Here is a 27,519-nt window from a genome sequence, read left to right as displayed (position 1 = left end):
TCCTTGATCGTCTTGGAGATCGTTCTCTTTGTGTTTTTGATAGATTGTACAACTCTCATCAGTGGAATGTTGTTGCTCTCATTTGGACTGAAATCAAACAGACCAAAAATTGTAACCTAGATTACATCTAATTAAGTAAAGCAAAACAGATAAATGGCTACATTAACATGTAACATGTATTTTAAAGAGCAATTTCTTTTATTGTCAACAGTTGTTTTAAGAAAGTATGAACCTAAGTGGAGGTTTCTGCTCGATATCATCATCATCTAGGTCATCATTAAACGCATCGTCAGCTTCATCATTTATTTCTGTAAAGTGTGTATCAGTTTCTGAAGCAAAACTGTCGGAGGGAAAACTTGGCTCGGGAAGCACTGCAAGACAGATAAAAAACAAGGTGAACAGACTCATCTCTATACATTAATCTGAGACAAGGTGAACAGACTCATCTCTATACATTAATCTGAGACAAGGTGAACAGACTCATCTCTATACATTAATCTGAGACAAGGTGAACAGACTCATCTCTATACATTAATCTGAGACAAGGTGAACAGACTCATCTCTACACATTAATCTGAGACAAAGTGAACAGACTCATCTCTATACATTAATCTGAGACAAGGTGAACAGACTCATCTCTATACATTAATCTGAGACAAGGTGAACAGACTCATCTCTATACATTAATCTGAGACAAAGTGAACAGACTCATCTCTATACATTAATCTGAGACAAAGTGAACAGACTCATCTCTATACATTAATCTGAGACAAAGTGAACAGACTCATCTCTATACATTAATCTGAGACAAGGTGAACAGACTCATCTCTATACATTTATCAGACCATAGTTATAAATTCCAATCCAAAATAGGCCTAAATGACTCTGTTTAATCATAGACAAAGGCTGAATAATCTAATTAATAATTTCTGGATTTTACAAAATGAGGGAATGAAGAGACAATATACCAGTACTCGTCCTTACCTCCTATTTTGGGGAGTTCCCCTGTGCAGTCCTTGGGAACATGTTCAGCACATTTCTTGTGACAATTAAACTTACAATCTGTAAAAAAAAAAATATATATCCTATAGCTCAAATACACTATAAACTAATAAAACCTTGATGTGTTTGTAATGTTTCGGTTTGCAATTTACAATTTTGCGATGAAAATGTCCAAAAATGAAAATACAAGCCATACATGCTTTAAGTTTTGGTAAGATATTTAAAATTTTATTAAAGGCAGAGTTATTATATTAAGTTCAAATAAGATGTAAATACCAGCACAGAAAAGTGCTGGTTGAAGTATTGTACAAATGCCAAAGAATTGAGAGAGTTCTATAGCTGTATAAAGGACCTGTGTAAACATACCTTTACACTGCAGTCCCTGTCTGAACAAGCCGCGTAAAAGCTTCTTACAATACTGGCACATGGTTGGGCGGGTGTAGTTGCGAACATTAAACGTGTGCGGTACTTTGATGCGAGACTGAACCTCTCGCTCCATCCAGATCGGTCGACCACTCCAGGATTTGGACCGGTTGTTCCGTGGCTCTCCTCCCAGGGACAGGGTCGAGCCGGGAACGGCCAGGGAGGTCTGTAAAATATCAACTCTCTTATTTCATGGCTGAGAGGTCTATAAAAACGTTGACTCTTTTATTTCATGCAAAATGAAGAAAACAAAATATAATGTGAGACAGATGCATGCAAACTGATATGAATGATGGCAAATCTCTACCCATTTTCTTTTTTCTTTGCCAGTTTCATAAAAACAGAATACCCCTAACCCCACATATCAACATAAACACACAATTTGTAAAGTAAGAAACCTAACCCCTCATCCCAGATAAAATAACCGCTTACTCAAACACTTTGAATAACATTAATTTTTACCTTAAAATAAGACAGTATATTGAATTCATATTTTTGGGTGCACATACTCACATGCTTGCATATGCACCCAAAAAGTGAGTGGGGCTCAAATAAAGCACTCTCAATTTATAACTTTGAAAAGAAAAATGATTATTAATTTGGACACAGAATAATGGTAATGTTATATCCTAAATATATCACTATCCCCTTTGAACATATAGCATTATAAGTCAGGAGTGTTACCTAACCTCGTGTAAGTCCAATGTAACATGCATGCAATCTGCACCTATTTTTAACATGGACTGCCCAGGTTAATAATATCTAGTCTATACTGAGGCAAACTATATATAAGTAATTCTATGTAATATATATACAGTAGCATCATGTCTTATGGATGAATTTAGTACTGAATTATAACCCTACTCACAGGATAATGATGGTAATTTTATTCATTTGATAAATAAATCTTATACTGACCAACCCAAATTCACAACAAATCTTAACATATATATACAACAATAATGCAATAAAAAGAACAGCATTTATAAAGGAAAATACTAAGCAAGGGGAAAACTACAGAGTTGATTCATGACAACATCATACCGAGAGAGACCACTGGGTTATAGACCCAGCAGTTCTCTCAGCCGCCATAGGGAAACAAAGGAACAGAGCAGAAATCAAAATTAGACGGGATTCCTGGAGAGGGAGTATTTAGTAGTTCTGAATTGCCAGAGGACACTACATGAATATAAAACAGGTCCAGATCAATAGCGTTACGCGGCCGGCCGTCTGCAGAGACTTCCCCTTTACATGATAAGCATGAAAACGGGTGTCAACTAATCGCCTCAAACTGTCACAAAACACAGTCACAGTTGAGTTCACCCACGCTGTATTTGTCGGGGCATGCAGTGTCTCAGATCAAGAAACATCTAGTACTTGTCGTAATACACGTATAAGGAAGTTCATTTCATTCTATTTTTGCTTCATTCTTTCATCATTATATGTACAACAGTGTATCAATTGTAACAATCAAAATAACATTAACACCTTTCAAACAATGTGTATCTACTATGATCAGTTTACAGTCTGTGACCAATATTGCAACACAGCAGTAGCTCTAGAGTAACTCTTTATTTACCAGTTCCAATCATCATTATCAAATTTTACAAGAAATGCAAAAACTCTAATTCTATAGTATCTCTGTTTCTCATGAAGTTGGGAATTGATGGCGACCCAATTTTCATAGATTTAGTAGTTCCTGATAACTAACAAATATTGGTATTTTACATCCTCAATGAGTTATGAAACACTACTTTGATTCATTGATTTTACTAATTAATCAAAGAGATATTCTCATAAACTTAGATGCATGAAAATATACAATTAATAGAAATTGGCCACCATAATTTTTAAGGATTCTTCATTAATTGATATTTAATATTATGATCTAGCATACAATTTAACTCTTTAATAAGGTAAAGGAAAAAGGGAAACTTGTCAATTAAGCATTGAAGTTTGAGTCAAATACAAACAATGAGACATATCAAATTAAAGTTATAGCCATGGTAGTCCATCATCAACAAACACATCTTAGGTTTTTTCAGTCCTTACATTGTAATGTACTTGTATATCCGTGAGTGGGAGGGAAACAACAGTAATGTGTATTTGGTTAATTGAGAAGGAAGTAAAAGAATGTCTGCTGAATTAGGTCATGGGAGGGTCAGAAGATGATGTGATTAACACGGCTAATACAGCAGTGTAACTTTCAGTTAGAATACTCTGATGATATCCATGAAATTCTACTCAATACTTGATACAAACAAGGACTGCAGAGGCCTTGCTCTTAGTGATAGGTGTCTGGTCATGTACTGTCAAACACACATTGACCTTTGCCATTTATTGATATCACAACCACTGGCCAAAAAAACCTGTCATGTCAAATGTTTCATTTTAAAAATATTTCCTATAACTTAATTCCAAAAGAACATCACTTGGCTGACCACTGCAAAAATATACATCCATTTCAACACTGAGCTGCAAGCAGTTAGAGATAAGCCGTGATAGTTGCCGCCCACACAAGAAGCATGTGTTTTACAGGACTACAATAGAGAGAAGACAACAAGCATAATTTGTATGAGACAACAAGATAGAAATGACAACAAACATGTACTTCATTGCTTTCGCCTTTGACACCAGTTGAGTTTTTATTAGAGTCAGTCTGCAAATAAACAGTTAGTCAAAATAAACAGAGAGTTACTTTTTCCCTAAAAACCTAAGTTTGTTATACAGCTTTTTAAAACAGAAAGTTGTGTTAAAAGTAGTCTAACTACACATACTTATTTGAAAAGCATTTCTTAAATAATTTTATTTGTTTATTATAATCTAAAGACTATCAAAAGATAATTAGTGAAAAAGAGTATTTTTAGGTTTTAAACATTAGAAGCTGGAGAGACAGTCTTGTCAAATAGTCAAATATGCTACATGATGCAGAGTCTCTACCTGGGTCTGTTGGGCATGCACAGACCCACACCTTGATTTATAAAAAACGAGAAAAAAAAGTCCATATTAACAGCCGGACTCAGATCTCTTGGGCCAATCCTGGAAGAGTTTATCCCATGCATACATTATATCACTTATTTTATCAATTCTTTGACTGCAGAGAATAATATATTTTATCGGGATGTATTGGGAAAATGGCAAAAAGGTAAAAAAATTAGGGCCTATTTCTGTTTGCATGAACTGAATTCAGGATCCCAATCCATACATCTGAATTTTGTGAAAATCCACAGTTCTGCAGCTGCTTCTGATAATAGAAAATAGATTAAGAGTTTTTTAATTATTCTAATTTAAAAAATCGAAATACCCCCTCCCTCATGAAAAAAAACACCTCTACAACCCCTAGTTACCTGTCAAAAATGAAATGATTAATGTAAATACCCAGTAGTTAGAATCCATCCTCTTAAAATTGTCAACATTCAATGCCCTTCACAGGATAACCTATTAATTCTGTGACTGTAACCTAACCCCAAATGGAACAACAACGACCACAAATAGATGTACCATATTTAAAACTGCAAACTCAGTTTCTCAGATTAACCCTTCCCAAACATGAAAAAGGATACAGGGATTGTTTTATTCATGCTCATCTGTTCCTCACAACTATTTCTACATATACATAATACCTTATATTACAGAGCATATCATTTATTGTTGAAATACCATCAACAAAATTCAATATCTAATCCACATTTTGGGGGGTACTTTTCCTAACAATGACCACAAAGTTTCACAATCTGGACAAGTCACTTGTATTCACTACAAAAACACCAAGTTAATTTCTAACTCACACCAGACTTTCAAACGAACATTGACATTCTATAATAAACAGCTTTTACATCGCCATGACAATGACCCTGACCTTGGAGATGAGTGTGACCTGGCTGGGACTATCTGGTAGGGCGACAGAGTCGCTCTTTTCCCTCAGGCTCAGCTCCTGCATCGGGTATGTAATGCTGCTCGTTGAAGGACGACGCTGTCGATCATACGAGCAGTTGTTTGGAATTTTGAAGGCACAGCGCTTGTGAAAATTCAACCCACAACCTGTAATATTAAAAACTAAACTCATCTTTGAAATTCACAATTATAATGCAGGTTTTGGTATTTAACTTTGTAAAACTGATCAAAACTTTTGAAAACAATTTATCAAAGTTGTGCAACAGCTTTATATTTTTACACTAAACTCATAAAGACATTGCTAACTGTTTGACAAAATTTTTTTGTAGAAATGAATACCAGGTACAAATTATGAAGTACAGAGTATTTCCATGCAATGGATACCTGACAAGAAAGAAAGTACTAAACGATCAGGGTGAGGGCAGATAAACAGGTGATTATTCAATACATGTGGGGGTCTAATTGCAGGTAATTCTGGTGGACAGTGCTGGAGCTGATTACCTTCACACTTGAGCCCCTGTTTGACCAGACCCCACAACATCTCCCCGCAGAAGTCACAGAAGTGGGGCGACTTGTAGGAGTGAATGGACAGGTTGTGCCGTTTGACCTGCAGGTCTTCCATCGTGATCTGAGCTGTAATACAAACACAGAGTTATCAATAAGCATATCTCTGTCTACATAAAATGGAAAATTAAAATGTAGCTTTAATTAACAGAAAAATGCACCCCCTCACCCCCCCCCCCCCCCAAAAAATGAATTACTTTTGATATCAAACAAGAACATAAATACATGTATATTAAAAATAAAATAATGAATAAATCTGAATATTACATTATCATTTTGGGCTTATATTCTATAAAAACACCGTTAAAGTAACAGACCAGACTTGCGAAACTGGTCAACAACAAAATAAAATCATTTAAAATGTAAGCATAATTTAAGAAATGCAAATATTTACTTCGACTCAGTACCATAAAAAATCCTGACCAATTGGAAAGCCAAAGAAATGGGTGAGGGGACTGGGAAACACACTGGGAAAAATCTAACGTCAAATTTCAACACAGCCTCCATTTACACAGAAAAAAGTTCTAAATGCTGACTAAAGTCTCCCTGTTCCTGAATCTGTCATTAGCCAATACATCAATGGGAGGAGGACCATCACACAAGTCACTCATCAAACCCCAAGTAAGAGGATTATACCATCTTACGATTAATAGTCAAAAAGATGAATGAAGGATTCTACGTTTCTTAAAAAACAGAAGGAAGAGGTGTCAGCATCATTCTTTCTTTTTAATAATCTGTAATTAAAGAGAAGAGAATTGACTGATGGCAGCATTCAGTGCTTATCTGAGAATTTGATAGACCTGATCTACCAGTACCAGGTAAGACAGACAGGCTAGCCTCTGTACTTTGTGCAGTAAGAGCTCTTTATCCAAGAAAGTACTACAATCTTTAGTCAGATTGTGAAACCACGTCAAGTGTCACAGCTCTTACGATTCAGGCGGGTCTCATCTGTATAAATCTAACAATGGACAAAAATAAAAGTCTGCGCAAATATTGACTGCACTCACTGGTTCTAAATTTGTCTCTGACATCACTACGAATGCCAACATGTACGAGAGATACACAGCGCGGGAGTTAATGAGTATACTTCTCCGCCCCAGACGGTTGGGCCTCCTTTGATGACGGAATGTTTGGACACTAGTTACATAAGGACACATTAGATCGGCAGCAACTTTAACAGCCCTGTTTGATTTGTTTTAAAACCACCCACACAAAAAAACAAGGTCTACGTTATATCAAATACAATGTAGCTTAGCTAACAGAGAGGCCAATGACTTCCAAAGGATAACCCAATCATCCTTAAAGGTAGACAACAATTTCTTTCACCCTAATCATGTTAACTCTTGATGGAAATAATCACATGAAAGATTACATTCTTATAAAAAGTTCATGGGTATATGATGTGCCCTTCTTCAAAAAGATGCACATATTACATACTCAGTCACATTTTGAAAGAAAATTTTACTATGGATAGGAAAAAAAATTACAAGTAGGTCATTATTACATACTGTAGATTCCTCATTTTACAATTTACTTAATTCCACGATCCCATTGTTTTGTATCAGAATACGAGAATATAAAATCAAGAATACAGAACTTTTACCCCAATCTCCTCAGAAAATAAAAATTAGATTTTAAAATCTGCGAGGGGTGCTTCTCGCGATTTTACGCAGATATCAATTCTTTGAGTTTCATTAGAAATCGACAGTACTTTTGGGTCATGATGTCACTGTAACCTAAAATCCAGTAAAAGCGTAACAGATTTGACTGCCATATGTGATCCTGACTAGAGACATGATTTGAGGATGCATTACAATAAATATCCAAAATGAGACAAATATGACCTAATTTTGAATTGCAACAAATCCCCCCTCTAGCTGCAACAGTTTATCAAAATTGCTTATTCTTACAATGCTCTAGACAAAAAGCTAAACATTGGACTGATGGACACTGGGACAGAAAAGTCCAAACCATAATATGGTTCATAAAGATAGACAAATAAAATCACAATTGCTACTTTCATCTTAAAACCCAGTATTTATTAAAAGAACTACATTATGATATGACCAAATATCTGCCTCCCAGTTGGTATCGTATCAAAATCTTCATAAAACATTTTACTGAGGATGCATATCGTATTTATCATTGTCCAATAGCCATTCATCTATGATGTCATTAAAATGGGCAAATTCCTGCAATTTTGCAAACAATTGAAAATATTGTCATTTTTCCTTAATAAGTTTATATTTTGCATTTGAAGTAAAGAGTGCAGCTCTCCTAAAGTACGAATTTTATAAATGTGTTTGTTCACATGATTAAACACATCACACTTAAAAATGGTATTTGAGCAAGCATGCACTCAATGTTTCCCAGTCAAAAAAATCATTGGAAAACACCCATACTTTGCTCCAAAACATTATTAAGTTTATTAAAATAAGACAATCTTCATGACGTCATTTCTACATTATGACGTCACAAGGGTAAATATCTTTTACATACATATTTCAATTGGATTTCAAGTATCTTCAACCTTATTTTTACTTCTCAATATAGAACTTGAATTTTGGGGGCAAGAAATGCATAATACCGCATGTAGTCCATTGAAATTACAATCAACAGACCTCTGAACTTTTGGAACAACAAAGATGTCATGGAAGGGAGTGTCTTTGACTGTCTGACCATAAACCATTCTTTGTATGCTATCAACAGCATTCACATAGAACAGATAAAGAATCAAAGTATTGAAATGCTTTTGTAAAAAAAAAATGACATTTAGGGTATATAACATCTGACTTTAAACAGTTTTAGAATCTAGACAGAATCGATGTTAACCTACATGTATTTTTGAGTTCAAATCAATATTTCTCATAAAAAGCACACCGTAGTACCTATTGATAAGTGAACACATTTTTTTAAATGTATTGACATCAATGAACTTTCTGAATATCATGTAAAATTAGATTTGCTCAATGATGACATTAGAGAGTAAACCTCTATATTGATAATGTACTAATGTAATGTACTAATGCTAGTAGTAACCACACTGGTTACTAAGCTAAGTGATGGAGAAGGACACAATTATAATGAAACAACATTCAAATAAAATATTTTAAACACATGAGATAATTTGAGTGATACACTTGATATTAAATTAGGATATAATCAGACAATGCTGTGGTAGCAGGAACTGTAAGCCAGAAATAACAAAGACAGGGAGTCAAGTGTTTGTGTGAGTAGTTTCCTGACTACAGGTCAGACTAATTCCTTCAGGTACTGATGTGGGGGGCTTCCTTTCTCATGACCTACATAATCTCTCATTATTATGACATCCTTCAGAGTTAACTGAATCACTCTTTTCAATACAGGAAATATTTTCCCCTAAAATGTCCAGCAAAATCAAATAGTATTCACAAGTACTACACAACCCATTGTGAGTCAGGCCAATGATGCAATACCAGGCAATGCTAGCACCAGCTCTAAAATTCAAATGAATTTTAAAAATTTGTATCCCAATTCCTGATAAAGCCATAAATAAGCTTAAATTTACTTTTTGCGGGTAAAAACATAGAGAGGAAGTTTATACACAAAATAATGTGTTGTTTAGTGATTTGTGAATCTAATGCTTATGGCAATCATAAGCGAACTGTTGAAACAACTTCATAGCGGAAAACAGCTTGATTTCATTTGGTTTTCAGACATAGGTGAACAATTTTCTGCATCATTATTTATCTTACCTAGTAAAATACCTGCTTATTTCAAAGGCTAATTGAGATGCAGAACTCCTTCAACAAGTTGTCTTATATTGTTACAGAGATCAAGGAGGGTACAGATATTTGTGATACGAGCAAGATTTGTAAAAATAAAACCACATACATAATGCCAAATTGACCAAAGTTAAAGAAAAGTCCAAAGAACTCATAAAGATCTGTAACTATCTACAGACTTGGTGGTTTCTCCATTCTGTTTCTTACATCAAATCTAGCAGAGATAGGAGCAAGCAATTAAATTCAAACTTACATGCATAAAAAAACAAGTAGGAATTGACACCATCGTCCCAGTCCTCTTCCTGCAATACTTGATAGGCCTCCATTACTGACCCAGGTCCAGTCACTCATCAACTGACTAACCACCCACAAAACAAGGCTCTGGGTAGACGCCTGATATCTCAATACAATCTATTTAATCTCTGAGAAATTAGTGTGAAAACACAGCCAATATCCAATATATTCACTCTGACTTTTTTTTTGCTCAGGCTCGTGGTGACCATAGTGATAGAGGAATATACACCAAACCAGGCTGCTATCTAGCCACAGAGACACTTTGATAAAAACTACAACAAGTAAATATGCCAATCATTCTCTTGTGTTCCCTTCAAAGAGACCAATTAACAACATTTGTTCATAATACTAGCCCAACTAGTTTTATGTTTGATATATTGAAGCACTGTGGTGTTGGATTAACACACATAGGCCATATTTTGAATAGCAAGCAATTTGCCAATATTGCACCGTCTATGAGATTTAATTGCATAGAGGTGGCTCACAAATTAATAAATGGTGATAAATTGACTTCCTCCTCATCTAATATGAAGTTGGCTGCCAGAAATCAGGCCTGTGCAATGACAACAGACTGGTTCACTCCAATCAAGTACATTTAGACCTTAAAGACAGTGTTATACATGTATTATCAATTAATGATAATATGATGAAGAATTGTATGTTTCACATTCAACATTTCTGAGACAACCTTTTATTTGAATTATATGGTTTAATTGATACTTTTCTAAACCATAATAAAAGCAATAATGATTTTTTTCTGAGCAGTGTCTTTTCACATTTTAAAATGTGTGGACTAAAATAAAAATAAGTGCATCAAATTAAACTCAACTCAAAAATCAGGTGTGATGCTTGGGTATCATTAGAAATTAATTAGTTATTCCAGAAAAACTTTCCATTTTCTGATTTTCTTAATTTAATCACTCAGAGTCTAAAGAACCTGCCTCCCACACACACTGCTGAGTCTTGTTACAACTAAGAAATAGTACTTCATTTGGGGCTCCCTCTTCTGTACCGACAGTCCGAGACAAGTGTATAAACTGTCATTTTGTGGAATCCACAGAGAACGGTGTTTATAACTAGGATGACATACATTAAGTGTAGGGAAAATGTGATTATTCCAGATACAGAACAATTATTTCATTTTGCTCTGTATTCATAATTCTTTTGAACAATTTGGCAGAAAGCAACCTGTACTAAATTGAGAACGTTGCTAAATATGATGCCGAAATGTATTTAAATAAATATTTATAAATCTGTTGAACTTGAAAAATCAATTTAAGCCTAAAATTGTATATGTTTACAGCATTTAGTTTGTCTCAAAACAAAATGCTTGTACAGTCAAGTAGATCAGGGTTGACATTGGGGCTACATTCAGAGTTAATTCTGTACCTGATAGAACGACTTCGATGAGGCAGCCCTCTTTGACATCTGCTGGACTGGTGACGATTTGTAGAATGTTAGAACTTGTGTTGTCATGTCGGAATAAAAGGAATTTGTCCACTAGACTGTAGAACCCATGCTCTGGAAACTGGAAAACAAAATGAAACTCATTAAAAATAAAACATGTACTGAAAATAAGTCATCAAACTAAATAAATCATTGATCTTCAAAATAGGAATACAAGACAAGATTTTATATAGAATATTGACATTTACAAATGTTTTTCTTTCTATGAACCTATCAAAGAGGAAAAAACATTTATTTTTGTGAAACATTTTTAATGGGCAATATATTAAAACAATTTTAATATATTGCTGAATTTAATAAAAAAAAAATAATCAGAAGCTAAATCAATGTCATGTAGATTAAATGTAATTGAATTTCTGAAATCTCTGTAGTATTGATCTTTATTACTTTATAAAAAAAAATATATTCATATTTAATTGTACAAAACATTAATATATATGTACAGCATTTGTAGTGTACAGTAAAGCACACTGTACATTATAGCATGTTTACAGCACATTGTAAAATATAGCTATTAATGTGCAGCACATACTGAAAGTTGAGCACAAGCACAATCGTCCTTACTGACATAACCCCTGGAAAAAACAGAACAGTATTTTTACTAACAAGACAGAATTATTCTTCACAAACTCTGATCCAAGACAAAGGTGTCATTCTGATTCCTGAACTCTTTTGCATAATAATTAATATTCATATATTCAAAAGTCTTGAGAAAGAGTTCAAAGAGGAAAAGAATCGCAGTATTATTGGGAATGAGTGGAGGGAAATTCATTATAACTGCATTTTCTCTTATCTCAATAAAACATCACTATCAAAGACTAGCCATATACATGTATGATCATCACGAAGAAATAAAACAAGCAACAAATTAAACATTATAGAAACACAAAGATAAAAGTACATATCTGATTTTATATACAGAGATAAAAATATATTGGCTGAATCATGAGAGGTTTGGAATATCCGACTAGACGTGTAGTTACTATAGAAACTATTGGTTTTTACACTTGGTATGATAAATACAAAGCTTGCGGGTACAAGGTGCTTACAGAGTCCAGCTGTCACATCAAATCAGTCGCTATTGATTGGTGATAAGTCTTCAGACTCGGTACCTACACACACATATATACTGCAGGGACTCCTCAAGAACGACTCTTAATTAACATGACAGAGAACGGAATATCATCTTAGCAGCTTCTCATGCAAGGGAACAGTAGCATGTATTGATTTTCATATCTGTTGTATACTTAAGTTATGCCTTTGTTTCAGATAAAGACAAATATGTTAATCAAATTTCCCTGCATTTCAAGGGTACTCTATGTTCCTAGAAGACAATCGCATCTTTGTTCCATTTCTCACAACATGCACTGTAGTGCATGGCAGAGAGAAGGGCAACCCTCCCACACAAATCATAAATTTAGAAATTTTTGATAAAGATATTCAACTTTTTAAAAGTTACACCGCTTCAAGTGTCGCCACTAATACTGAAGTATTAAAACTTGATCATAACCATAAAATCTTGCTTATCATCATCATAGTATTGCACAAATATTACTATACTGTATAATTAAATACATTAGGTATATACATTACAGATATCTAGTTAATCTTCCTGTATCCATTATGTCATAACTAGTACCCTGGTATCAACTTTAATGCAACCATGCAAAACTTCAATCAATTTTAGGATTATGTTTTTTCCTTTTATGAAAATAAAAATTTTGTAAGGAAGTAACCCCAATGTTTCAATAGCTGAAATCTAACATTTGTAAGTTTTATTGGTATTTAAAATGCATATACCTGGCAATCATCTCTATGTAATACACAAAATCATAAGTTATAAATTCTGTTCAACATCTAATTTTTAATGAGGACAAAAAAATAAACTATAATACATAAATGATTTAAATAACCAATTAATGCATAAAAATATTTTGCCTGCCAAATCATTACTGGTAAGCACTGGCTATATATATTAGTTTTATGGAAAGAGATGTATTTCCTTATGGCTTAAATGTTTTCACATTCAAGTCTTTCCTTCAGAGTTGAATACAAGTTAGGTCAACATTGACGACTATTATCTTTAAACAGACATGAATATCCAAAACTAATACCAATGATATTGCCATGGAATTCTCCAAATCATTTAATAATTTGTTTCCTTGTAAAAAGTTTTTTTTAAAGAATTTTTAAAAGAATTTTAAGGTACAAGTGACTGTTACTTTACATATAAGTGATAGGAAGAAATACTTGTTATTTTGAGTTGACTCAGAATTAATCAACAAAAAGATTGGAAGTTGTATGAGTGCACGCTCACTCAGTGACTTTCATACTAGGACATTGGTCTGTTTTATGCAGAATTTCAACAGCAATTTGAATGTATAACATCATGACAACTAATGATCTAATTCATACAATACATATGAGAAAAATTCACATCAGCCTAGCTCTCAAGTATTATAAATAATTTTCAGATTAAAAGCTAATAATAAATGAAATGGCAAGAAAATACCTCATGTAAATTGTTTTACCAAGAGAAAAGAAATAAAAAATGCAACTGCATGGGAATTACATTAATAATGTCAAGTCATTTATTTTATTGACCTTAATCAGGAACATGGGAATTAACACACAAAATATTCATGCCTGCATATACAATGAGGACAGAAAAAGTTCCTACAAAACCACAACATCACACACTGATTTATAATCAACACTGCTTTAGTTTTAAAGAAAACTTTCATAGAAACCTATGAAAAAAAGTTTATTTGCACTCTCCTATTTAAGCACTTTTGTATTAAAATAGATAAATAATTTGATTATTTTAAACTTCAAAAACCCTTCAAACACAAGTCTTTACAAAAAAAAGATGCTTTAGAACCATTTTAAAAAGGGCTTGGACTTTCAGTAGGGCATAGCTATCTATTTATAACGTCAAAACAAGTTAAAATGACGTGGTTTCAAGCGAAATGTGCACCGATTGCGTAGTCATAGCTCAAAATCCAGACAAATCTTGTTGATTTCAAAGAGCCATGGCTCAGTGGCCAGCAGTGAAATAGACAGGCTTACATCACAATGCTGTTTGACACAACTACCCAAAGTCCAAGCTCTTGTTAAAATGGTTTTAAGTGTTAATGAAAGCATGTTGGGTACTTTTTCATCAGTCCATTATGGAGACACCAGTTTTTTTTAAGATAACCTCATATTTCTTCAAAAATAACAACAGCTTTAAGCAGTGAATTCACATGAGTAAACACGTATTATGTCTAAAACATTGCCTCCATCATAACATAAAGTATTCTTGCTTTTAAAATCCATGAAAATCAACAATTGTGATAGTGTTAATAAGGTTCAACTCCCATGCATGAGTGAATATTTTTCAGCTGAAAATGATCATGCTCTTAAAACATTTTTTCAATGATAAATAGGTGCTGGAATAAGGTAAAACGGGTAAATGTATAAGTTGCAAACAAAAGTGGGAGCTTAATCGTTCATCTAGTTTTGTAAATTTGTAAGGCAGGGAAGAAACTAGTTTACTTGTGGTGAAAGGTACACTGTAAAATTGTTTCCCCATTAACATGCTTTAGGTATAATCAAGAAATATTTGTTTATAATATAATGTCATAATTCAATCAACTAATGTTGTTGATATTAATATGCAACATAGGAAAAAGATGAACTGTGAACATGCTTGATCACAGATGGTCAAGACGGCAGAGGAAATGAAAACAACAAAGACCAGATTGATAAATAGAAAGCCCAGATTTTTTCATGAATTTTCTTGTAAAGAGCCAGCAAATTATAATAGATATTTCCTTGCATTACAAATGAACAGAAAACAATTTCTAAGCCCTCAATTAGGTCTTTTCAACTAAAGTACAACTCAAAGAGGTGTTTGATTTGCATTTTTGTAATTTTTTAAAAATCAGCATAAATCTTTAAGCATGTTTTTCCATATATTTGCAATTTACATAGAAATCTAACATACATGGTTAAAATTGGTTAAATTGGTTAAAATGTGAAAATTATCCCAATTTTAGCCCCTTTCCTTTGCACTGAGAGAGAGAGAGAGAGATAGAGTATTTAATTCATATTTTCTTAGATATTTCCTTTGTCTTTGCAAAATCTTATTCTAAATACATTATTAAAACGTAATCTACTATGACTATCAGACTGGTACCATATAATCCCACAATCATACAATATCAATATTGCTGCTTTTCTTGTATAACATAATTTTAATTAGCTCTTTGGATCATGGAGTTGGAACTACATGTGTATATAATGCACACCTGACATACACTGACTTAATATGACACAATAACCTGTACTGATTTAACTGCATGGCATGTAAACAGTAAAATGATTAACATCTGCTTATCCAGCATTCATGAAATTAATATAGCAACAACTTAAGAGTTTATATAAACTGAATTAAATACAATGAAATAAATACATCTCTTATAATCACAGGTTATTTCACCCATAATAAATGTTTTTAAAAACTAACTATAATCAATATTTTTCTTTAACCAGGTTGGGACCAATCTCCCAAATGGTATATAATAGCCAATTTGGGATATAATAGCCCAAACGGGATATAAAAATAAAGTGCAAAAAATTATTTTTTTTGTGTATTTTTTTTTATATAAATCTGCAATAATGTGAATCAAATGCAACAACTTTTGGTTAAGAAGTTTTTCTATATGTCTATAGTTTGTAAGATTGATCCCCAAGAAGTTATGGATATACTGAGGGATCAATCTCCGTAATAGTACAGTTACAGAAAAGATTGTTAACCAAAAGTTCTTGTACAGTGAATATCATCTATTCTAATGCGGATTTACATCAAAAAATTCAAAATCAAAAATTTTTATTTTTTGCACTTTAAATTTATATCCCATTTGGGCTATTATACCCCCAAACGGCCTATTATATCCAATTTGGGAGATTGGTCCCAACCTGTTAACAACAAATCTAAACGTGGATTTCAAAAACCCCATACTTCCATTGACCTCATGCTATTGAGAATTAACAAAATTGTGGAGTAAAGTAAACAAATAGTAAATATTATTCAATATGAGCAAACGGGTATATTTCAGGAAGTTTATACAAGTGGCTAAGGATTTGTCTAACAGCTGACTGTCTCACCTTTCTGTCTACAAATGAACAAGCTATCTCTTGTAAACTCGCTAGAGTTAGTTCGCCATCAATGTTGATCTGATCCCTCGTCAGACCTATTTGCATCAGAAAAGAAAAGCTCCTTCGGCCGCCAACTTCTTCCATTATGCCATGTGATGGGTTTTAGTGGGTGAAGATGTCAACTCGCCCGTCTAAAAAAATTTTCAGGCAATGGCTTCCGGATTGAAGCAGGTGCTTGGTCCAGTACAATTCAGACCGGATATTCCAAACTTATATGATACTGTTAAATAAATATAGATGAAAAATTACATATGATAGCATTTAATAATATAATGACATTTTAAGTGTGTTGTGCAAATCTCCAACTGAGTAAAAAAAGATAAAATTAAATAATGATAATAACACTTAACATAACTATATGAAATAGACTGTACACCGTATGTCCTGTCACGTGATTTTGACGTTTCAAATCCAATGTCGTAAATAAATAAGGTGTCGATGCATTAGGTATATATATAATGTACAGTACGGTGAAAAATACTTAAATACGGACCGTGCCTGTAAACAACTTTTGATTTTAACTTATGACTTGTTTGTTATTATTTACGACAAACAAGACCCATATACGTATTAACAAAAATGGCCGAATCCGAACCTTCAAGTAGTCGAACAAACAGCTTAAATACTTCTAGCAGTCACAACGATGAAAACCACACACATGTTGAACTGAAAGGATATTTGTGGAAAAGAACAAAGTTATCAAGAAAATGGAAGAAACAGTGGTTTATCCTTAGAAATTCAGATCTTTTATATGGAAACACACCTGAGGTATTGCCATTGGATATTTTGCAATTATAGTTATGCAAATCTTTGGATATAGATTTATCTAAAAGCAAAATAAAACATGAAGTTAAAAAGTTACAGACGAGAGAATTTCATGTATTTAGATGTGAGATTGTGAAGTCATTCCTCGAGATTTTAATGAGTACACTTGAAGACCTGTGCTGTGTTCGGTATCAGGAGAAAACGTACCCAGGAGAAAACGTACCCAATCTCTAGGGTACGTTTTCTCCAGGAGAAAAGATACCCGGGTACGTTTTCTCCTGGAGAAAACGTACCCTATAAAAATCATAATTATACTACTTAATAGTTTTTAATACTTTTAAATGCTATTTTGCATAATAAATATACAGAAATGTAAGAATTTCATAGATAAATGAATTTAATACTTTATAATTTGGACATTTTAAATAATTTTCAAATGCTACTTTAATGCATATTTCAATGCATAGATGTATAGAAATATATTCATTTTATGAATGATATCTTTTTAATAATTGTAGCAACTTTTATTTTAGTACAAAATAATGACCTGTCATAAAGTGTTATCAGTCTACTTCTTCTAATTATCCATTTATCGGTAGCCTTACCGATTTGAGTTTCTCTATGCGAGATCCCCTGATTTTAATTATAGTGATAATCAATTACATACCTGAGGAGTTATTATTATGTAATATTATGTATTGCCTCCCCGCGCAGGAGGTAGAAATATTCACTCTCCACACATTATACATGTCAGTGGCGTCGGAAGCAAATTGACTTTTCAATGTTACATCTCGTAGTAGTTTCCATATATATAAATCAAACAAATATTTAAAAGACTTGGACTTGGTTTTATTAAGCAACTTTGTTTTATAGATAATTTAAAAAAAAATGTTTTAAAAAACGCGATATCGACTTCTTGAGATACTCATCATTTAGTCCAAATGAGATCGCAATTAAAACTAATTATTTAACATTTATGGTGGATTAATTGTCGACTAATTTAACTGCTCAGGCCACATTCGTGTATGTGTATGTTACAAATTATTGTCTTAATGATTTAAGTACGTGACCATGGTGACTATGCATTTAAAAACTACAGCAACAAATGTTCATTGTATATTTTATTTTATTTCATTCAAGATTATCTATGAAAACTATTATTTATTATTTCCAAAGGGTAAGTTTTCTCTTGGAGAAAACGTACCCGGGTACGTTTTCTCCTGGAGAAAACGTACCCTATAAATTGGGTACGTTTTCTCCTGGGTACGTTTTCTCCAGCATTCCTGTGTTCAGCAGTGTGTAAAATTAACTTTTTTGTACCATAGACACAAATATATTTGCCAGTGACCAAATCCTCATTTCCTTTTTATTGCTTACTATCAAGTTTTTCCTACAAAGGTCTAGCTTCTTGTTCTGAATTGTTTTTGACTTTAAAATAGCTGATGGCAATTACAATGATTACATTTCCTTTTTATCGCAATGTATATAAAAAGGTTTTGAGTAAAGTGTTTAGTGACAGGCTTCGTTTGTTCCATAGACAAGTCTGTCTATTAATATTCTCTTAACTCTAGACGTCAAATTTTCTAAAGATATCGTCTATTGGTCTACGGTTAATTTTCCACACTGGTTCAGTCGAATGTATAAGAACATGAATATCTGGCTGGCATGCTAAATTCATAAAAATAAGCCAAACATAGTTTTACAGTTTATAAACTAATTTTTATTGACCGGAAACAGTACTTTACAAACTGTAAACTACCGGTAAATTGATTCGTTAACTCAAGTTTTTCATTTGTAAAACCATAATTAATGGTTGTAAACTAAAGTGTACGATTTCTAAGTTTATTTGATCCGTCTGTAAATAAACATTTACAATAGATTTTGCTTACAAATACAGATTCTTATCTGTAAACTATAATTTACGATTGTTAAGTGTACTGTTGATTCCTAATCAAATGCATGTAATTAATATCTGCATAAATCAGGATCTTCAGTTAGTAAGAGTTGTTAATTATAGTATCAGGAATCGTGAGACTATATTGATAGGATAAACTTAGTTTTGCAGTCGCAAATGATCATTTTCAGTGTTAATTAGTTTACACTTTAAAACATACTACATTGTTTTTGGTCTGATTTGGGGCAGAAATTCAGCCCCAGACGCAATTGGAAATTTCCTAAAATTTTCCTGGTTTCTGACTTAAATTTCCCAATTATAATTTTTAAAAAAAAATCTTTGTTCAAGTTGGCAAAATATTCAAGAAAGACTGAACAGAATAGTTAATATTTCGAGAACTCTAGAAAAAAAAGCATTGTGCTTTAATTAGTATTTGAATAAATGATAGAAATCGTTAAATTTCACTACATGTACCGGTATATTGACAATAATCAATATGAAGGAATTTTCCCATTTTGTTGCTATTTTTCCCAATTAAAAAGGCCCCAGCCCCCAGTCCCAAATTGGTGAGAGAAAAAACACTGTCGCTATAACTATGGTTTACTGATGTGAAATATAGAGTGATAGCAGCTATAGTTTACCGTCAGTCTACAACTGACAAACCCAGTTTAACTCATTTTTAATCGGGTTTTCCAACGGAAAAATCTGGTTATTAAAATGGTGAAAATGGCGGGCAGGTGGGCGGGCGGTGGCTGCCAAAAGGGTATCCTCATTGTACGGATAAACCATCCTACAGTTTTCAAGATAGGATGTTGTTTTTTCGTAGATCAATTGTACATATACCAGAGGTGTGCATATTGCTAGGATTTTGATTTCTGATAATTTATGAAAAAAATACCAGCTTTTGAACTTAGTCATTTTTTGGCAAAATATTGCATATAGGGTACTCCATTTCACTGGATACGGTAGGTAGTGTTTATCAATTCAGGGTTGACATGGATTATGGATACAGTTCACATAAAAGAAACCCCGGTTTGCTGTCGTTTGCTGTCACATTGACAGCTTCTCACTTGTTGGTTTATTTTTGTGAAGTTTGCGTGCCATAAATATGTTCTAGTGAACACCATTAAAAGATAATAAAACTATGTGAAAGATGGTGTAGATGAGGACAGCATTCACTGAAATAGTGAAGAAAATGGAAAAGGAAACTTGGGACAGAATAAAAATGAATTTTGATAGGTACCGGTACATATCAACATAATTTTTGATTATCAACTTTTTTTTGTATTCCTATTTACGCTATAACTTTAAAGTCAGTATGATGTCATATCCATTTATCTGCCTAAGGCCTGTGAACATTTGTTTTTTATATATATAAGATTTGAAAAAGCTCTTAGCAGAGTATTTTAAAATGCTTTCAAACAAGTTATTTGAAACAATCAATTTTAATAATTTTTTTAAAAACACATTTACTGACATAAAAAGACATCTCGCTCTTTCAAGTTATCTTTGCAATGCTATGAATGGCTTAATTTCACAAAAATAAGATGCATATTATTCATATATTTTTATATCGGCTAATAGGTGTGTAAATGTGGTTTTTTTTAAAACTATTTAGATATAAATAGGTATTTCTATTTTTGTAGACAGCAGTAAAGAACATTCCTCTCTCAAATGCTGAGATCTCTGAAACTGACGTCGATAAAAAAGACCATGCATTTAGGATAAAACCAAAGGACAATGGGCGTACGTTCTACATTCAGGCAGAAAACGAAAATGTACAGAACGACTGGATGCAGGCGATCTGCTTTGCCAAGGCAGCCGGTCATCATGGGGATAATTCACAGGCCTGTACTATTCAGTGATATCAATACGACAATACGAGTATGTCGTTCCAAAGACTGTAGAGCCAATGATTAAAATACTTCCAAGATTAGACAACCACAGAACTGCCATGCATGTAGAGAGAACAAATGCCAGAGTCAGAGAGGAAGTACATGTATACTGAGATATATTTTTGGGGTCAAAAGATTTACTATCATTCTAAATGTTGTAATTTGTTTACGTGATTCTTGGATTTCTATGACCTGACACTATGATGGGTGGGGTGGGGTGGGGTGGGGTTTTTATTCTGTACATGATAATAAGTGGAGTGGTTAATATTTCTTTTTCTGTTTTTCTTAGTCAATATTTTTATTACGTAGAAGTTATATAAATTATTATAAATGAAACTATTCCATGTTACGGTATATTCCTCTTAGTCACTTAACATTTCAGACCAGTTACACTTATTTATGAATCATCACATTGGTTTTTTTTTTTATTGTTATCCATAATTTAAATTGATTGTCATTTTGCTTTACACTGTAACATACAATTTTCGATTGAGTATTGATAACCCAGTAGATGCGGATGTACCTTTCAATGCCAATATACATTCATACAGACATAATCAATTTCAAATTCAATTTTGGACTTTTTTTATTTACTGATAATAATTCCATATCAATTAACATCATGAATAATTAACAGTTTGATATTTTTAAAAAAATTTATAGGTTTTCATTGTTACTAAAAGGGGCATTAGATAAAAAATGTTATGGCCTTTCTTCTTTGGGTCTTGCTTGATGGGTGATATTTGTTCATTGTGATTTTTTTGTCAGCTAAGTGTATTATGGAGCAGTTATCAGAAATCAATAGAGGAAAAATGTATTTGCAGATCTGTCCAATATCCTATGTCCAATATGAAGTGTCAAACTGAAGTATTTAATTTAATAATTACATAATTTAAGGCATGTAAAAAGTACATTTAAATGTCTGTTGTGTTTCAATGGTGTCTATGTTACATGGGAATCAATTTGATCTTTCTTTTCTTATTCTATTCAAACAGTCAATATTTTTAACCCAGAATCTGTAAATAAGGAGATATTTGTACTAGTGATATTTATTTTATGTGTTTCTTATTTCACATGGTGCATATACCAAGTAAAATTTACATATTGTAAATTGTTAGTATATACCTAGATTGGTAAATGTAGTATGACTGAGGACATCCCATCCTGTTTGTTTTATCCTATACTTGTCTGACATTTGTCTTCTGAGCAGCTACTTTAGATTTCAAAGAATCTGGTGAAGGTTTGCATTTCACCTGCCGAGGGGATGGTTGCAGCCTAGATGTGTGATAGTGATCGGGACACACCTGTGTAATAGTGATTAGCAGGTTAGGACACATGTGTGATAGTGATTAGGACACACCTGTGCGATATTGATTAGAACACATGTGTGGTGATAATTTTCGGGGCCTACTAACCTAGTATCTAGACTTACTAACTTGGTGTTTTATTAATTTATTTGTTAGTATTGAAAATGGGTGACCCTATAACCTGCCTACCAAGTTTCTTCTTAGACAGCTTTCTGAAGAGAATGGTTGAGCTCATAGGCACTAATTTCTTTCTAAGTTCACCCTTTAATAGTATAAATTACATTGTATTACAAATGTATTATTCTATAGGGTAAACTTTGATTACTTTTATTACAGAAACAAGTGTCTGTGTTTGAGCTTTAGAAATTAACTACCATGTGTTTAAATATATCTGTATACCACCTGATATTTTTACCTCAGGTGCCTAGATGATGATTTGTATTAACTTATTTGAAATTAAGGCAGTATCTAGGATCTGTCTATCTTAAAATGGGTCTGTCAGTGTAGGTAGGTTACATTTGGGGCCAATGACCTTGGTGTCTATGGGATACTTGCAGGTCCGCTCGCCTGATTCTAGGCAAGAGTGTACTGATAGCATTTTGGGTCAATCTACCGGTATCTTGGTTGTGGTATGAGTTTAATTTCATGGTATCTTGTGACACTTGAGGAAAATTGTATGGTGATTGTTGTCAACTTGCTCAATATCTAGGTCAAGTTTGGGTGGGGTTCAATTTTCAAAGACAATTGTTGGGGTTTACTTTTTCATTTCTGTTTTGATGGAGTAGAATTTTGCAAGAAATGCAATACTGTAGAAGCACATTTTTCATTGGGCCAAAATTTGGTTGTTTAAAAACCAAATAAAATTTCGTTGACATTTAATTTCGCCATATTATATTTTCTTTGCAACCATTAATACCTGGGTGAAAAAATTCGTGATGGATTTAATTTTCATGATTTAAACTGCCAACAAATAAAATGAAATTAAATCCTCAACAAATATTTCCGCTTCTACAGTATATTGCATAGATTGAGGAAACCCATTTTTATAAAATATAATTTTATGAGAGAATTTTTCAATTTAGCCTATTAAAATTGTGTAAAGATGCCTGTAATTAGTACAAGCTACATAATGCTTTTTATAAAATTATTTAAATGATGTTGTTAAATAAGCAGATTGTCAATAGGGAATATTCGGTTTTGTAAGGCCACAATTCTTTGTTCCATGCTCATTTTTATGCTATACTTTGTATGTGATATTTCTTTAAAAAAACACAAACGTTCCACTGCAGTGCTTTTTGAATATTTAAAGTGGCTAAACTTTTGTTCTGTTAACAAAAAAGAGAGAGAAAACTAAGAACAAACTGCGCAATTGTTTTTTGTTACATTGTTGTTTTGTTGTTGTATCCAGTATTGACCATTAAGCAGAGTTGCTCCCCTTGAATTGCGCACAAAGATGTCGAAATATATTGGACAGATATTTACATGTTCTTGTTTCATATAAAATGTGTTTTTGAGAGAAAAGGTATTACTGAACAGTCCATTCTCTGTCGTCCTCCATTCATCATACTTTTTTTTTCTATGTTTGACAATGGTAAAATTGATGTTACGGTAAATTTGTCTTACTCTATATCTGACCATTGAAATGCATTATTTTCAAGACTTCTCTCTAGAATATTACCGGTAAGGGTGTCACTGGAACTATTTTTGAATTGGAGCTTACTTATGATGCCTTAGTACATGTATTCTGGGAAGTGACTGAAACTTTGGGGCACTATTTTACAAGGAAGCATTTATTTTCTGGTTAATCTACAAGCTACACACAAGTGAAAGCTGTGATATATTTTTGTTTATATTTTTCACATTTTAAATAGATTTTATCAGTTAACATGTTATTGGATTATTATTGTTGTGAATGATTATATTGATCACTGTTTTCATCCTGTATGCCCATCAGTTTTCTATTTAAATAAACAAAGAAGAGATATGCAGGAGTTCTGTTTTACTTTTGCTTACCAGTGTGTTGTAATATTTTCATTACCTTCACTGATATCGTATAAAATGTATTTTTTATTTGAATGGATGAATTTTTTCACCACCTTCTGATACATTTAAAACTTAGAGTGTAATGAAACAAACAATGTCCACCATGCATTTCAGTTACTTTTATTTGCAATTGTTCACTGCAAGATGCATCTATCCATAAATAGGGATTTGTAATCCTACAAAGAGTATTAAGGTGGAATAACACATCATCCCAAAATGGCTGACTTCTGATTGAAACAACAAATAATGTAACTTACTCCATAGCTGAGTGGATAAAGTGTCGGGCTTGTGATCCGTACATCCCAAGTTCGAATCCTGCATGGTCTTTTGTTGTTACTTAGTGAACTGCATTTTTTAGATATTCATTTTTTATCCCCAAATGACAAATGTTTTGCTTATTTGACATATGTGTAGTTTATTTATCATATCTTTAATTATAATTAAATAATGAACAATTAATTTCAGTGACCTTTTCCAGGTGTGTTATTCAACCTTAAATACTGTGGCTTCATCATATATTTTGTTTGTTGAACATCAGTTTTAGTTGGTTTTTTCTTTTTCCATTTCCCAAACCAATAATTAAAATAATAGACCCAATTTTTTGGATGGGACAAATTTCATCAGAGTTTATGTTTCTTTGAATGAGAGGATTTTATTTAACCTCCAACAATTAATTAATGCAACCCCAGTATAGTGTACGATAAATGTACAAACAAAAATATCCTTTGGAAATTTTAAAATGGTCAAATTTAAAAAAAAAATGTTTTCACTGGAGTTATGCACTAAGGTCCAATTTTAAAAGGAGCAGAAGTATTTTTATGACGTTTGGATTAAGTTAGTAACGCAGCGAATTTATCCTCCAGCTATGGGTTGACTACCACTAGTACTACATGCATTATCAAATTGTGTACAAATATAACATACCCAGAAGTTTATAAGTAGAGTGGGCTTTATGAACACCAATTACACCTGGACATATAACATTACCACTGTCTGTCTGCATGTAAGAAAAGTACATAGAAAAGGAAAGGGAAAGTTCAGGTGGGGCCTGCCTACAAGTCCATTTATAAGATTCACTAATCCAGAAACCCATTAGTCCAAAGGTTTACTAGTCAGAAGGCCCAAGAGGATGGAGGTTCACTCGTTCATTGAGTATGGAGTATATGTCCTATGGTCTACCAATTATAGTCTTAGGGTTCATTAGCATTTAGTAAGCATTAGTATTAGTGTACCTACCAACTACCAGTAATAGACCATGATCATTCAGGAGAAAGAGAAACAAAAAAAAATTGTATTTTTTTTTAATAGAAATGACAGGATTTTAAAATTCAGACATAAATCTTGAAATATATATTTATCCCCAAAATCACTCAATGGTAGGAAGTATTTTTTATTAAAGAAGTGACAAAGCATGCTCAACTAGGATGTGAATTGTACATAACATCTGTAGCTCATCTATCATACCTGTGTTTTTACTTTATTAGTGACACATAATACAAGTAGATTGCACACTCTTGATGATCAGCTAACAATTAAATGAACGGAATATATTTCACAATGATGGCAAATGATCAGAGAATAAAATATCACATAAGATACATGTTTCATCTTCCCAAGTCAAGAGTTTCTGATCTGCTCCGCTTCTGTGAGAAGTGGACTGGATCAGAAACCCTCAACTTGGCCAGATGATAAAATATGTATTGGTACATGTACAATGTACTAACAAATTCTCATTATATGCATCCACACTATATTAGCTTGAGTTTATAGTCTTTTGTGACTTTAAATGAAATTTGATGGACTTGCATGTTGTGCAATTATATTACTGTATGTAACAGCTTAATTTCCAGGGATGTAATTTCAGAGTGTATCCATAGGATGCAAACTCATGATTTCAATCACATTGAATGGATGTTAGCTTTCTACAAAACAGCATATTCAATTGTCTTGGTTCTGTGGAATAATGATCATCACTTAAATCCAATGACTTAATTATGAAACTAGAACCATTTTAACAAGGCCTTGGACTTTTAGTAAGACGTAATTATCTATTTGTTTCATCAAAACAAGTTGAAAATGATGCTGGTTTCAAGCGAAATATACACCGATTGCGTAGTTTTAGCTTGAAAGCCAGACAAATCTTGTTGATTTCAAAGAGCCATTACTGAGTGACCAGCAATGAAATAGACAGGCCTAAGTCACAATGCTGTTTGACACATCTACCCAAAGTCCAAGCTCTTGTTAAAATGGTTCTAGATCAAGCAACATTATGTAGTCTAGAATAATGTTGCATGGAATGGAACTTAAAGTACATGTATGTTTTCTCTCTGATTGCATTAACTGACATTAACTATTCTTAAAATTAAATTAAATGATATAACAAAACATTCACATCACTATAGTATAATAAAAATTGAACACTTAATCCAGTAAGCATAATTTGTACAACTGAGGCATTTAACTGCCTGAAGAAAAAAATACATTCATAACTCTTTTCAAATTCAAGCAGAATAAAATAACAGAACCTTTCAAGTGTTATTTTTATTACATTTATCAAAGAGAAGCTCCAAAATTATTTTGAAGGCACCACATTTCATATATATTTTTGGGGAAAAAAACAGATGCTACTAAATCCAATATAATAGCTGCTCATACAGCACTTAAGTAAAATAAATGCCAAACACCCCCACAAAAATATACTGAGCTTATAATCTTAATATATTAACAGTTTTCCCAGTGACTTACTTCCAATTACAAATTAATTAACATTTTTGTAGTAAAAGCTCCATACTATGACATCATAATTGTTTTGAAATTACATATTAATACATGTATTGTAGAATTGTGATTCACATTTATATAGCCATCTACACTATACAACACCATCTATACAAGAAATTGCTTTTCAGTGACTTCACAGGAATGATCGTCTTTTTCATTTGGTGATCAAGATATGCTCACTAACATTTAAAGCTCCGAATTTTTACAAGCCTAGGATAAAATCC

General features: G+C 32.8%; 2 protein-coding genes across 7 annotated transcripts in view; one reads left to right on the top strand and one right to left on the bottom strand.

Annotated features, from left to right (window-relative positions):
- The window catches only part of LOC128175446 (serine/threonine-protein kinase D3-like), a 34,227-nt gene extending 17,455 nt beyond the window's left edge, over nucleotides 1-16,772 (bottom strand). For 5 of the 6 annotated variants that reach the window (XR_008242684.1, XM_052841073.1, XM_052841069.1 and 2 more), the window contains exons 1-9: nucleotides 16,560-16,772; nucleotides 11,331-11,469; nucleotides 5,821-5,952; nucleotides 5,285-5,466; nucleotides 4,037-4,084; nucleotides 1,369-1,591; nucleotides 985-1,062; nucleotides 233-371; nucleotides 1-87 (exon numbers count right to left, since the gene is read on the bottom strand). The exon at nucleotides 1-87 is cut by the window's left edge and continues 37 nt beyond it. Coding sequence is in view for 5 of the 6 variants with exons in the window: in XM_052841073.1 (XP_052697033.1) it covers nucleotides 1-87; nucleotides 233-371; nucleotides 985-1,062; nucleotides 1,369-1,591; nucleotides 4,037-4,084; nucleotides 5,285-5,466; nucleotides 5,821-5,952; nucleotides 11,331-11,469; nucleotides 16,560-16,694 (1,163 nt within the window). In the remaining variant the exon portion in view is untranslated. The remainder of the gene's footprint in view (nucleotides 88-232; nucleotides 372-984; nucleotides 1,063-1,368; nucleotides 1,592-4,036; nucleotides 4,085-5,284; nucleotides 5,467-5,820; nucleotides 5,953-11,330; nucleotides 11,470-16,559) is intronic. The other variant, XM_052841072.1, reaches the window with a different exon arrangement.
- Nucleotides 16,773-17,090: 318 nt separating this feature from the next.
- Nucleotides 17,091-26,887, top strand: LOC128175450 (interactor protein for cytohesin exchange factors 1-like). Its single transcript, XM_052841078.1, has 2 exons — nucleotides 17,091-17,378; nucleotides 20,916-26,887. The coding sequence occupies exons 1-2, from the start codon at nucleotides 17,190-17,192 to the stop codon at nucleotides 21,132-21,134; spliced, it is 408 nt and encodes a 135-aa protein (XP_052697038.1). The 5' UTR covers nucleotides 17,091-17,189; the 3' UTR covers nucleotides 21,135-26,887.
- Nucleotides 26,888-27,519: the final 632 nt, after the last annotated feature.

Source organism: Crassostrea angulata, chromosome 3, assembly GCF_025612915.1.
Source record: "Crassostrea angulata isolate pt1a10 chromosome 3, ASM2561291v2, whole genome shotgun sequence".
NCBI classification, from domain to species: Eukaryota; Metazoa; Mollusca; class Bivalvia; order Ostreida; family Ostreidae; genus Magallana; species Magallana angulata.
The sequence above is the reverse complement of the archived record's forward strand: the minus strand, read 5'-3'. Positions and strand labels throughout refer to the sequence as shown.